This window comes from Ambystoma mexicanum, chromosome 6p (assembly GCF_040938575.1).
Source record: "Ambystoma mexicanum isolate Mex_15411 chromosome 6p, UKY_AmexF1_1, whole genome shotgun sequence".
NCBI lineage: Eukaryota > Metazoa > Chordata > Amphibia > Caudata > Ambystomatidae > Ambystoma > Ambystoma mexicanum.
The window spans coordinates 1,264,847,459-1,264,861,870 of record NC_090935.1 but is presented as its reverse complement, the minus strand read 5'-3'; the positions used below and the strand labels follow the sequence as shown (position 1 = coordinate 1,264,861,870).

The window sequence follows — 14,412 nt, the reverse complement described above, 5'->3', positions numbered from 1 at the left end:
GCCATAGTAGAAGTGGAAGAAACTGGGAAGGTGAAGAAGCCCGGCGTTCAGGTCCACGCCGAAAACCTTGCTGGTGACTGTTTTACCAGCTCTAAAGTGGCTTGCATAAGATTAGAAGTGAGTATACACTGTTCGTCATTGTGAAATGTATTCCTAACACTGGAAATGTATCACACACACTTCTAGTAAAACCTGTAGTGCTCGCGTAAGAAGAACAGCATCTCATTTCCTATTGTTGAAATATTAATGTTGCCAGAGTGGTCGCGTGTCCCTAATTAAAGAGGGAACCATCCCTATAAATAAGGGGGGTATCGTCCACTTTTACTGCCTAAAAATAGGCAAATACTGCCAAACAATTAAAATAGAGAGTAAAAATACTCGCAACAAAGAAATAGGAAACACACATAGGACCTTCAGCCCTTGCTTTCACCCACACAGCCCCATAGATCTGTTTGCAACAGTAGTGCACGTTGTACTACAGGAAGAAACGACTATTGTTAGTTCCTGATCAGAAGAAGTAAACCTGTATCTTATAGTGTGTATGAATAACTAGGTGCAAAGGAATAATTATTGAAAAAACATTTTAGTTTTTTTAGTTAAAACATTTTTACTCACTTAGAAAATACTCCCATTGGGAATTGAACTTGCATCATTTTGCTCCCAACTTAAAATCTTATCTCGAGCACTGGAGGGAACGCTTGCTAAAACATTCAGAAAACCCCAACGTTGACTTTTAAAATGTTTACAAGTACTTGCAGCATCAAAGGAAGGTTGCGTGTGGCCATTTGTGATTCCGACAGGAGTTAGACAGCATCTCTGTGAGAATAATTATTTAAGGTTAAAGATCTAAGGTTAGAGTGGTCGCGTGTGCCTAAATCGGTTTCTCCTTTGAAGACTAAACATTGTAACATTACGAAAAAGTATTCTTTAAACCTAGAAGTTCTTGTGCTAGAGAAGAACAAGAATCACACAAGCCAATAGGCGAACCCTTTCTATAGTGAAGCAAGCGCTGTTTAAATCTATCCACCTGATTTGCGAAGTTGTTAAAAGTCCTGTGTCCTCTGATACAAGTGTGACATTGTTACGTGAAGTTGGAAGTGTGGCAATACAGGTTCAGGGTAGCTACTGGAACCAAGAAGGTGTAAATAAAGCTGGGGAAGGGAGCTGGGTGCTTGTAAGAAGATTGAGCAAATAATATGTAATGCTGAGACTGCTGAAGTTGAGAGAGAGTTAGTCTTGAAGCAGAGGCAGGTTATACTTTTGGCACTAAGGCAGACAGGAGAGGCATAGAGGCTGCCTTAAGTATAACCTATGAAAAAACATTGTTAAAGGGACGTTATAGTTAAGTTACACTAATAAAAACCTATGAAATTCAATGAATAAATAAAATCACAAATGTCATTGATGACATCACATGTGGAATTAATTTTGATGAAAGGTCCCTATAAGGGTTGTGTTTCTCATGTTGGTTACATGATGTCAGGGGTGATTGTGTAATGATAAACATATAATAACTAACAATTCAAGACTTACTACACACTTGTGCTAGTACAAACAATACATATGAAGACCCACAATGTATACAATTCAGAGGCCATAGAGGGAAACTAAAGTAAGGAAGAAAGAAACAACATCATCAGAAAATGTTAATAGCATTAAAGTTTATCTTCATGTATACAAATTGTGTGTTTGAGGCCTGCCTTTTGCCCCTTGTACATTAAGGATTTCAATCAGGCGACATGCACACCTTGGTCTCAGCCTAGTATGTAGTGCCTAACTGAGGTGCTTTTCTCCTTATTTATGTGGATTCAATTTTGGGATGATACACCACTCGTATCACACCCCCTTTTCAAATACCCCGGGTCACAATGGACTATGAACCAGGCTGGTTGGTCAAATGCAATATTTATTTATTTATTTAAATTCAAAAGAAATCACACACTTTTTAGTATGGGGCAGCAATCACTAATAGGGTGATAGTTACAATGAGAATGTGAGCAATGCACTGGGTATGACTTTTTAGTGGAGCATATACACAGCACAGCAGAATAGGAGCACTTTTTGATTTAGGACAGATAGCACCGAGTTAGAATTTCCCACTGCAATGTTCCCTCAACCCACCAAAAATCAATTCTGAGTGGATACAAAGAAGCAACAGGTACTCAGGAATAAAAAACTGAAAATGGAATCTAAATCTGACCTTCCCTCCCCAAATAAGAGAGAAAACAGATTTTAAACCCCTTGCAATGTGGTGAAATGACACTCGTAATGGATAAATCAATAATGAATGTGTGGTAAAAACCTTGAAGAAAATACGATTCCTTGCTAAAGCAACAATGCAAAGATACTAACAATCACAAAGAATGGATTACCAAAAGCATACAGTTCAGAAATGAGTGGAAAGTTTAACACAGATTGCAGTCAAATCACACGTTTAAAATTTACACTTTTGCAATTCCTGCCTAAAATTACCTAAACCGTTTTTAATAAAAATGGGTGAAATACAGTAAGTCTCTAGCTGGTAAATTGAAAGAGTTATGCAATATAGAAGAGGCGCACTTTGAGTAAAATGAAGGGTGAAATTGGAAAGGAAATCAGTTTGTGAGGAGAACAATTTTACTTTAAACTAGATTTAAGAACTAAGAAAAGAGGAACGCCACCCATGTATCCTCTAAGTTACGCTGCAGATATAACCCTTCACGGAGTGTACCCTTTTTCTTTAAGGAAAGTAACTTTATTTAATCAAAATTTTGCTAATGACACATGGTCTATGCAAGACAGAAGTGAAGAGAAAAGTAGTACTGTTGCTTGGAGATTAATGACAACATGCACAGAGAATTCTTACCGTTGAACAAGTTAGCAGGATAAGGATAGGAGGATTTATAGAATGGGATAAGGACAAGGCAAGACCAGGTATACTAGGGATTTCTATGGGATGATGAAATACTCACAATCTACTTTTTAGTTTTGTGGTTTTTGGACAGTCAACCGGGTCTGTTCACTACACGGCAGGGCACCTGGCAAACAGCTGTGCGGTTCTGGTGACCGTCTGGCAAGGACTAGACGGGTAATTCTGGTCACTGGATACTAAAGGTTATCAGGGTAGCAGGATTGCAGCCGCATGCAGTGACAGGCAGTAAGCCAGGCTGGATCAGGATGCAAAAGGTACCGCAGCTTTCCCCTTGTTACTGGGAAATTTAGTGGTTTTTTTTTAGATTTGAGGCCTTGCTGGGAATGGGATAAGCACTGCTTGGGTTTTGTAGTGGGCCCTGGGGTAGGATCAGCAATGCTTGCCCTTGTAGTTGGAGTCTGGATCTGGAAGATGACGGGAACAGGAACGCAGCTCAGGAAATCAGGAAGAGTGTCTGTCTAGAGTCTTGTCAGGGACCCTAATTATAATGCATAATGACATCATCCAAGTATAGGCTGGGCAGGGTTAACTAAGCACGCCTCTAAACTACTTGGATTGGGCAGGGGTGCTAATCTCCGCCCTGCTTTCAACTGGTTGGATTCCAAGGGAATGATGTCAGATTTATGAGGTTGAGTTTTACAATGTCCAAAAGCTCCCACATTTACTTTACTTAAAATCCGATTTTGCCAAAAACATAGATTTATACAATTGCAATCTCTTAGAAACTTATATACACAGGTTACATATTAAGTGCAGCCCATATCAGTCCAATCCTCCAGTCTGTGGGACCTTGTTTCGCCCTTCTGATACATTTTGGTAATTTTGTACATGAAAGATTCGGCCTAAAATTCCTTAACTTTATACACCGATGCAAATTATCCCAAGGGATGTATGTACAACAATGTATGTTTGCAACATTGATACTTTTCAATTTACCCTCAATATTTTGACCTTTCTGTCCCCAAGACGTCAATGAATTCTACCATGTCTAAAAAGAAAGCACAAACAAATCACTTTTAAACTGCAAAATGTTTACAATTTTTCAAAGTCTTGCTGCAGGGATAGAAGTCTTTAAAGTTTATTCCTGAAATAGTCTTTGGGAACAAATGGCAGACCCTTCGTTCCTGGGTAATTTTTTTTATTTCCTTCACCTACTGCCAACCGTCATTTCCTTCAGAGCTTGGTGGGGGTTTCTCCCTTGATTGAAGTTATATTGCCCCTTCACGCTTCAGACTTCCTTCCCGGGGAGCTTCATTGTCAGGGTCCCAGCAGAGACGAAAGTCTGTTCAACCCTGTAATTATCAGGGGGTTGTCAGTATCTGCTGAGAGAGAACCTTCCTTTTGGTGCCACCCCTCCAAGCAGAAAACCTGTTTTTCAACTTGCAACTCCAGCCACCATAGTTTTAACCTTTATTTTCTGATCTTAGATCCAGAATTAAAATAAGCCTTTTGCATAAACTAACCCATGTTGTATAGTCTCACCAGCAACAAACCCATTCATATCATATTGCTAAAGACTGGCTGGCTTTCATTCTCTAGTGTACTGTTCCAAAACGGTTCCTAGTGACTGTTTCGACAGTCTAAGTTTCGACTGACAAAGGTTCTGACACAAAAGTGTGGAAAAAAAAAAGTTTTACTTTTTTTATTTCTCTAATGGGCGGGTCCCCTCCCCAAACCCCTGTTTTAATTTTTTTAAAACACTTATTTTACTATACTAAATAAAAATAAACACATTAATATTAAAAAAATGAATTCAAAACTTTTTTTTGGGTACTTTTGTTTCGTAACTTTTGTTATTCGAAACTATTGATTTGAAACTTTGTCTGGACACCTCCAACACACAGGCATTTGTTTTTTGTTAGTTTGTAAAGGCCCATTTTTTTACACGGGGTGCAACTGGCCTTCCTTCTTAAATTCAACTTTTCATCTCCAGCAGATTTTCACAAATCATTGCAGCTATAGTTATTCTCTTGAATGCTGGAGTTGGTCTGCAGCACAGATACATTGAAACAGACATGGCTCAGATAGTTAGTCTCTCTCTCTGAACATCTGAGTTTTGGATACTTTTGCAAAGAAAATGACCACGTTTCCTGTGTAAGTAAAAGTTAAGTTCCTGGTAGATTATTATTATTTTTATTTTTAGTTGTTTTGACAGGGTTTGTCAATTTGGAATCATGCCTGGTTTTGCTGAGGCACAGTGAGACACAGGGCTTGGTAGGGCTTATTAATCACAGTGGCTTTAAGGAACAGAGGGAATTAGCGTCACAGCAGCATTTTGTTTTAAAGGTGAAAAAGGGTTTCTTTTCAATGGAGATTTTGGCTTTTGCAGCAAAGCAACGCGGCTTCTTCCACTTTCTTCCGTTAGTTTATGTCGGAACACATTGGCAATCTACTTCAGTGTGCCCCCCTTGTTCCATCCTGCCCGATGTGTGTTTGGTAGGCTGTGCAGCCATTTTTGTTGTTGTTGCAAAACGCTGTTTTGAGCCATGGAGCTCACAGGAGCCAGCGCAACCATTTTGTGGTTTCTGCGCAACTGCAGCTTGGTGATGTGGGGAAATGCTGTTGAGTGGGTCAATATATCCCACAACGTGCACCATGAGCGGAGATCAAACCCTAAGGAAAGTACTTAAAGAACAAATGTCAAGGTTAACGTCTAGATATACAGCACCTTTTTGAATTTTAATATTCTGACTGTCAGTGAACAAAACCACCTGGCCTAGATATTTCAGTGAACAAAAACAAGTGCGCCAGATATGTCATGTCATCACTGACATTTGTGTTGTCATCTTTAATGTCCTGGGTGTTCGTCTTAGCAGTGCACGGTGGTGGCGTGATTTATGGTTGCTTAGCTTACCATAACTGGCAAATTTCTGAGGTTTTTCGGTTTTACTTGCAACCATAACGTCACTTAAACAATTTTTTTTTCAGAGATCTCCATGGGTTTTTACCAGTGCATGCTATTTTCCTACAACTTACTAATATCATACTTACCCCGATATAGCAAAGTTTTTGTCTAATTTACAACGTTTCACCTTAAAACTCTGCCATTTCCCACCTTCTAGCATCATTTTTAACACTTCTATACTTTTTCCACTGTTTTTATTTCCGTCGACGTCCACGAACCTCCGGACCATGCCACGTGACCATGAGCTTGCGCGCGGCATGATGACGGTCCATGAATGTGTTTGCACTTCGCGTTCGAGTCCTTGCATCAAGGACAGTACAGAACTGCCATTTTCTAGGAACTTTCAAGCTCAAAATGTACCCTTGGACAGCTCCTACACCTATTCGTACTCATTATCCATTAACAATCCAGTACAAAGCATATTAACAAAACTGCTATGTATCTTTAAAATGGCATCAGCTATTGTCATCTCTCCTCCACAAGAGCCATCACCACCATTAGCTGGAGGACCCACACAACAAAAAAAGCACAGTATTTCCAAAGCCAATGAAGAGGACCAAGAAGATGAGGTAGAGGAAGTGCCTACCTCTAGCACTCAGAGAGAATCAAGGGTGTGGCAGTTCTTAACCACTGTTGGGAATGTACCAAGGCTAAAGCTACAAAAGTTAAATGCACAGAGTGCACTCATTTGCGGACTACCTGAACATTACTCCTACGGGACCACCTCCATGCACCACCACACCAAATCCAACAACTGCAATGCTGTCAGAAAAATTGTTCCTTTCTTATCAAGTAGTACACTGTCTTCCTCCAAATCATCTTCCTCAACCAATACTGTAACCACAGAGCATACTTCTGTGGGACCAAAGCTACCTTGCAAGCAATAAAAGAGGCTGTTGATCCATATCTTTGGAAGACAACTGTACTCTGTATATACTTCAACACACCACTCTGCAGGCGGAAGCAATTTCGATATGCATTTGAAGCTGTAATCAAGGAACATGAGAAACACTGCCCACTACCTTAGAAGTAACACACGCGCAACATCTTCCCCTGTCCACCTGCCCCTCCATATTAGTGCTTGGTGCCTCTTCCCTCATTTCCCTCTTCACCTTACATTCTAACCTCTCCTGCAAAATAAAAATGTTTTAAACAACAAAAGAAAGGTTCCTTTAGGAACCACTTTTCACAGTTGAAAAAAAGAACAAAAAAGAAATCTTATAGACTCCATCTACTTTACATTTCTCAGTAAAGTACACAGACTCAATACATGTTTCCAACAATTCCATTAGCATTTTGTGTTATGCTAATAGGAATAATGTGACGTTCATCCCCCGTTCCAGGGACCGGAATGGGGGATAACTGCCCAGCAGCCCAAGTTATCGGGCCAAGCGAAGTGAGTCTATGGGATTTGGCGCGTTATACATAAATAACGAGGGCTCCGGACCATTGTCCTCCATTGTAGCCCCTGCAATGGGGGATAAAGGCCATTATCGCCCCTGCTTCCCAAAGCGGTAACGTGGGTGCTAAAAAATAGATTTTTCTCCGGGAAGCCTGCAGCATTCCGCTGTAGGAAGGAAAATCCTTTTCCAAGATGGCTACCATGGAGAAGGTGGGGCTCGATACGGAGCCCCTCTTCCCTTTCCATGGCACCCTGCAGAACCCTATGACCATATTACCACAAGCACATTTTTTTCCCTTTCAAACCTATCCTACTTTCGAATAACTTTACCACATAGCCAGTCCCAGGTAGACATGGCCACTTTAACACCATTTTTCATCCTTCGTAGTCATGGCCAGTAGCCAGATTGTCTGTGTCATGACCTTATACCATTACCCAGACAATCAGGCCACTGCCCATACCTCAGTCACCAAAGGTATATCACTATTTGTTGTACCTACATTATGACACTTGTCTAAAAATAAAACGGGGGCACATTTGCAAAACCATGCTTTAAGGTCCTTGCCAATGCTCCTTACACGGGTTTGCTTGAAATCTGCCCATGTTTTATTTTTTCAAAGTGTCAAAATGTATGTACAAACAATAGTCATATAACTTACCCCCCACTTGACAAAATCCATTCAGTCTTTACACAAACATTGAAGGTTGGGTCTATAATCTTTCTGAAAACATTTCTCCACATTCGTCAAATGGCAACATAGTTATAAGCCATCTAAAAATGTTGACGCCCCCCACTCATTTCGCCCCCTCTTGAGAAAATCCCACCAAATTTTAGAAAAACATTTATATCTCGATCTAAACGATTCGTCAACTAGCACCACATTTATAAGCCTTTACATTATTTTGGGGCCCCCTCCCTCTAATTTTGTGCCTTCTTTTCAGAATCCCACCAAACATTGCAAAACTATTCAGAAGTAGGTTTAGAATAAAATTCCCAAATTACATGCAGTTTCATTGAGTGGCGCCAAAGTTATAAGCCATCCAAAAACTGCTTTTCACCAATCCTGTAATGCAGAAATAGGTACAGATGTCCTAGGACATCTGAAGTGTCCTCAAAAGTCACAGGCTTGCGGCTCGTCTAAGGTCCACCTCTCGCAGGCGTGATTATGGCAGGGGGATTCCCCTGCATACGATACTCTCTCCTTCTCCAATGTACTCTACTCGTCTCAGTTAAGTACAGGTCTCTTCTTAAAGAGACATCTTCTTTTCCTCCTGCAAAGGATGAGATTCCAACTAAAATTGTCAAGAAAAGTTCAACAATATACAATTTAATGGCACTGTAACAGAATATGATTTCCTCTCTTTCAGAGGTTCTATTTTACCAGTTACCCTCTGTTAAAGAAGGATCATTTCGACACATGAATAAAAAGAGAATTCAGACGACGACCAGCTTATTATGTTTGGGGAAAGGTATGGGTGGGAAACGTATCCCTGCAATTAAATGGTTTCATATTCCGGGCAAATCTTTTGACATCCTATCAATTTGGTTTTAAGGCCATTCATGGTACAGAGACAGCAGTACTCCAGGGGATTGATCATATTCTACACACTACTGACAAGGGTGTAATCTGCCTTTTAGTCTTACTATACCCAACAGCGACCTTTTATACAGTGAACCACCAATTAATGCTAACTTGTCAAGAGTAGGGGCATTGGGGGAGTGGTTCGAAATTGGTTTAATTCTTTTCTCTCTTATAGAAATCAAGTAGTCTAAATTGGATCAGCAAATGCCTCCCCTCTTCCTGCACGCTGTGGTGTTTCACAAGGGTGTACATTGTCACCACCACTTTTCAATATTAATATTGATCAGTTTGGAGAACTGGTTTCTGGTTATGGCATCACCATCCATCAGAATATTGACAACACACAACTGTATCCAAATCTTGACTATTGAGGAATGGGTAGATGCAGCCCATTAAATGTTTAATAACCCTAACTTAGAATGTGCACTTTTTTGGTCCTGAATCTCTACTCAATTCAATTCTTGGTTGCCATCAGTAACTGTTTGAAGCACAGTAGATCTAAATTCCTCAGCTAAGTCTTTGGGATTCACAGTAGATACTGAATTGTCCACAAGGGTTCATGTATATAAGTTCAACTGGCAAATTACCAATTTCTCTACTCCACAGGATCAAACATTACATTCCATCTACCTTCTTTTGTTCTTTAGTTCAATCTTTGGTCTTTTCTGAGATTGATGGGGGAAATGTGTTCCTGGGTATCCAGTTGTTTTAAATTGGGAAACCAAACTCATTACAGGCCCAACAAAATTAATTCTTCCCCCATTTTGAAATACCGACATTGGCTTCCCTTGAAGGAACGGAACCTTGGTAAACTAGGATGCCTAGCCTTTAAATCTTTTTAAGATTAGGTCATTCGTCTTGGCTTGCATCCAAGGTTCCTCCTGTGGTCTGAAAATTCCCTAAGTAAAAAAAAACACAGAAACCAGAATTCGTTTCTGCAGCTCACATTTTTGGCAACAGTCTTCCTATTGTTTTACAGAGTGTTTTATAGAGTTCATCTTCCTAAATGAAGCAGTGATTGCATTGTTGTGACCCACTTATTTTTTTGTTGTAGGATATGTCAGCAATTAATAATATGGTCGAAGTCATCAATTTCTGTGTGTTGTAAGGTTTTGAAATGTAATTGTGGGGAAACATTCTTTCTATTTTATATTGTAATTAGTATTTTGGTAATGCATTTTATTGGACGATGTATAATTATTGGAGCACCGTACAACAAAAACCATTTTGAAAAGGTTTGTGCTTTTATACATTTTCTAACTAAATTAAATCATCTTGACAGTGGCTAAAGAATACATCTAGTATTTTGATTGTTCGAGACGCTCTGCTCGACCGTATGCTCTCAAATACAGAGTAGTCCAAGGTGTGGGTGCCTTGAATGAAAGTGTGCATTGCACAAGTGGAAACAGTTTCTGCGTGATAGAGAGGCATGGGCCATGGAGGTGACAATACATACAAAACATACATTTCGACAGAAACCGAGAGTAGGATTTTTAGAATGCATACTGTGTCTTTGTTTGTGGGTGTGTGTGTGACTAGTTGGGGGTTGTGATGATCCTTCAGATGTCATCACTTCTCCCCAGAGGGGAGCCCCTTTCCATGAGACCTGGGTGGTGTGACTGCTAACCAATAGTCCCTCAAGGGGTAGAAAAGGATGTGAGTCCGGGACACAGCCCCTTCAATTCCCAATCTCACAGGGTAGTAAGAACACCCAAACCGTGTCTACCTACGGTGCTTTCTGAAACCATATGTTATTGTAAACTGTTTGACAATCTCACTGTGATGAGGACAGGGATGAAGATAGTGAGCATGCTGTGATTAGTAGAAAGAGTGCTCGACCAGCTGTTTTCAATCAAGCTGATGTTACGCTGGGGCTGTCCCAGCTATTTAAGCTAAACAGTAAAGAAGGACTTTGTTCTGTTCTGAATCCAGAAGGAGAACCCTGCAAGCAAGAATGCAGCTGCGAAGCCCGTGAAGGGCTTTGGGAGACTGCAGCGAGGCAGCTAAACAGAGTAGCAGAGACGAGCAGCGGGATGCCCGAGAACCGTCTTGTGAGTCGGCTGGAAGCTGGCGCCCCTGAAGTGGAGAAACCAAGAGCTGTTGGTGGGACCTGTCGTAGGTGGACCGTGCGGTCCGAGAACTGCACCACAGCTGCCTACTCTAGCCTACTGAGTAGCCACGCATGCAAATGTATGGAGTAGGAGAATCGGTGGTGGTGGCGTGACCTGTAACAGATGGGCCGTCTGGTCCAGAACATGTGACGAGACCGCATATAGTACCTGGGCGCGAAGACAAGCAGACGTACAAAGAGTAGTAGAAGGCAAAAGAACAATCCTGTGGCCCTCGGTGAAATCGGTGAAGCATTCACCGAGGCAAGGTAACGAGAATAAGAATATGTCTGGCAGAGAACTTTGAGTCTGTGAATTGTGAAGCAGAAGAACTAGAAGAAGTAAAAGAGTCAGAAGAGAAAGTAGTGGGACATGTTGAGTGTGGTACTGGGAAGTGAAGGAGGACTCGGGGGTAACCTCTTGATCGTCCCAGTGGGGGCAAGTTACAGAATCTAAAAGTAGAGACTGGAAGAAGCCCTTGGAGAGAACTACTAGAACTTTTGCAGAAGTTAGAATTAATATGGAAGAGGCCTACAAAGAACTGGGAACAAGCTATTAGAGGGGAGTCATTCTCCTCGCCCCACTGGAGTGTTGTGGAACATTGCCCCTCGAATTGTGAACCTTGGAACATTTCCAGAAGGGGAGAATGCTACACCTTGAGAGACCCATGCCCAGGAGAAGGGAGTCATTCTCCTGGGCTGTAGAAAGAACTTTCATTAGATAAGAATTTGTGTTGAAGTTGTACGGATAGAATAGGAGTTTGGACGAAGACAGTGAAAATGTTTTATTTGGACTACACAGACTTCCTGACTGCCCGAGGTTTAGTTTAAGGTAGGGAAACCACCTCTAGCTATTTATTTGTTGATTGTTAATAAATGTTCATAGCAATCGCTATGCTGCCGTTTGGTCAGACTCCTCATTCCGTGCTGCAACAGGGTGGCCGTGTAGAGAGTGATGTTGCCAGATGATTCGGGTGTGTCTTGTCTGGGCAGTCTTGATTCCTGATGAAGTGGGAATGAGCTTGATGTTTTTAGGGAAGGGATTTTCAATGGAGAAAAGCAAGGTGAATGAAAGATTAAAAGTGGGATTATGGTGCAAGGAGGATAGGAACAAGAGCTGGAGATCTCAGAGCAGGGTGGCTGATATGGAGACATGAAGATGCAATTTAAGCAAGGAGTGATTGCTCTTAGGCCTGCACCACACAAGGAAGTGGTGTGGAGATGATTGAGGATTGAGGGAGAATGAAGTGGGCGTGGTGGCCAAGGTCAATACCTTGCCAAGTGGAGTAAAACAGTAAAGAGGGAGTCCCATGGGTAGGCTGGAGCAGTAGTCCTGTTTGTTGAGAATTAGAATGGGGATGAGTGTGGATTGAGTGAAAAGTGAGGCTGGAGTGAATCTTATGGATGGTCCGGTTAACCCTGGAAGCCATTGCAGTGAAGGTGATGAATTGTCCTAGCTTCTGGTCCAATGTCAAAGCTATCCCGGATTGTGTGCCTCGGGGATGGAGTGAGGGTTTCCAATGTAAGAATAGAGGAGCCGGGAGCTGTAGAATTGGAAGATATGAGGTAGATCACAGTTTTTGAGTATTATGTAGCAGAGTGCTGTCTATTGGTGGATAGAGGAAAGACAGTCTGTGATGCAGAAAGAAAACCCTCACTACCCCCTCTCCCCGATTATGTAGGTCAATGATTAGATGATGTTTGTAATCTACATTAGGATAATACAAGAAGCCAAAGAAGGCAATGAGTTGGCAGAGAGACCCGGTGTTAGAGAGGGAATGAGAAGCGACAAAGGATTGATACTTGAAGGACCCTAAATGGAAGGGAAATGGAAGGGGATAATTGGTGGGTGGTCATAAATTAAGTGAAGCGTCAACTGCATCCCAAATGGCAGTTACTAAATCATGCTTTTTATTAGGCAGTCTCTCATACTATACGTGTTGCTTGTGATGGCTATGCCAGTTTGAGGAATAGAAGGAATTATAGTTGCTTGCATTTCAGTTGCCTTTGATCATACAGCTTCTTGCTGCACTCTCTTCAGATGTAGAACATATGATTAACAATTATTTTTTTTAAATTCACAGTTGGAAGACGGACATACCTTATTTGATTACAATGTGGGACTGAATGACATAGTGCAGCTGCTGATTCGTTCGCAGTCCGATGATGCCCCCACTCCCTTGAAGAAAAAGGATGGAGATAACAAAGTCAGACCAAAACATACCAACAAAAATGCTGTCAGAGCCTCCATGCCTCCCCTGCCGGCATCCACATCGGCTCGCACCTTTCTTATTGAGGCCGGCATTGGAATATACAAGGTGGGTGTTTTGTTTCTTCCGTTAACTCTAATTGTGACCAGGTGGATAATGTAACAAGCTCTTTAGCACATTATGTGCCTTTCACCTTCTGGAATTCTGCTTAAGTGCAGGCCAAATGGAGAACTGGATGCCCTAATACATAATGTGTCTCCGATTGCGAGCACACATGCGCACTGTTTCAATGTAGGACTGTGGTCCTGAGTCACTGGCGCACCCTCACAGTGATAGCTACACCTGCCAGTCTGAAAATATTATGAAATTGGTCAACCCAACCGCTCCCTCCACTCGAATAAGCAGGTGTTACAGAGCTCTCCCACAAAAGGTAGTGCAGTCAGAGGCATGCAAAGTTGGGGGTATAGTGGTCCTGGTGAACATATAGGCATCATGATGCCTAGATGTGCGCAAAGCTTCAAGCCTCTCTCCTTTGCTTTTGTGTCTCTGGAAACGCTTCCACAAACAGCCCCAACTCTCTAGCGCTGATTGGGACTGGAGTATCCATTCCATTTTCTGGTCACCAAGAGATTGGGTGTACAAATTCTTGGTCAACTCCAGGGCGGTACACATTGCATTTACATTTGGCCGTGAAGGAGTAGTTTCCCTGGAGCATGGTCTGTGAACGGGCAAATGCGCCACAGCTGAATGGATCTTATATTCTTCTTCTTAGCGTATGTATTGAGCATGGATCTAGCTTCGGGAAGCAACAGAGTGCTTTATAAATCATAGGTGAAGAAGAAATAGTACGGGCAGTTTGGCTGCGAGGGTTCTACAACCATGTGGAGGAACAGGGGGTAGCAGATCATCCAGTCCAGATTAGGAGGGGAGTGTAGGGTGCTGGACTTGTGTTAGGGAGGAGCCATTCCTTGAAGAGGAGGGTCTTGAGCTACTTCCTGAAATGTAGAAGCAAGGGGGCAAGTCTAGTGTTGATGGGGAGGAGGTTGCAGAGTCTTGCTCATTTCCATTGCCGGCGTCCCCAGGATAATGAGGAAACCTCCTCATTTAATGCTCCAGCAGATTCTCAGCAGACACATTTGATGTGCAAGAAGAAGCTGCAAGGCAACAACTGTGCATATGCGACACAACTTGTGCAATTTTTCAACTTTGTTTTTTGCACCACTTACTGCTCTTATGCAGTTTCAGTAATTGGGTCCAATATACTGTGTCTTTCATTGAGCCTTTTTTTGGGGGG

The 14,412-nt window shown here is 41.8% G+C and overlaps 1 protein-coding gene across 2 annotated transcripts in view; it reads left to right on the top strand.

Moving 5' to 3' along the window:
* Window positions 1-14,412, top strand: part of UHRF2 (ubiquitin like with PHD and ring finger domains 2) — a 1,897,232-nt gene that overhangs the window by 138,034 nt on the left and 1,744,786 nt on the right. For both annotated transcript variants that reach the window (XM_069625927.1, XM_069625926.1), the window contains exon 2: window positions 12,993-13,226. In XM_069625927.1, the coding sequence (XP_069482028.1) occupies window positions 12,993-13,226 (234 nt within the window). The remainder of the gene's footprint in view (window positions 1-12,992; window positions 13,227-14,412) is intronic.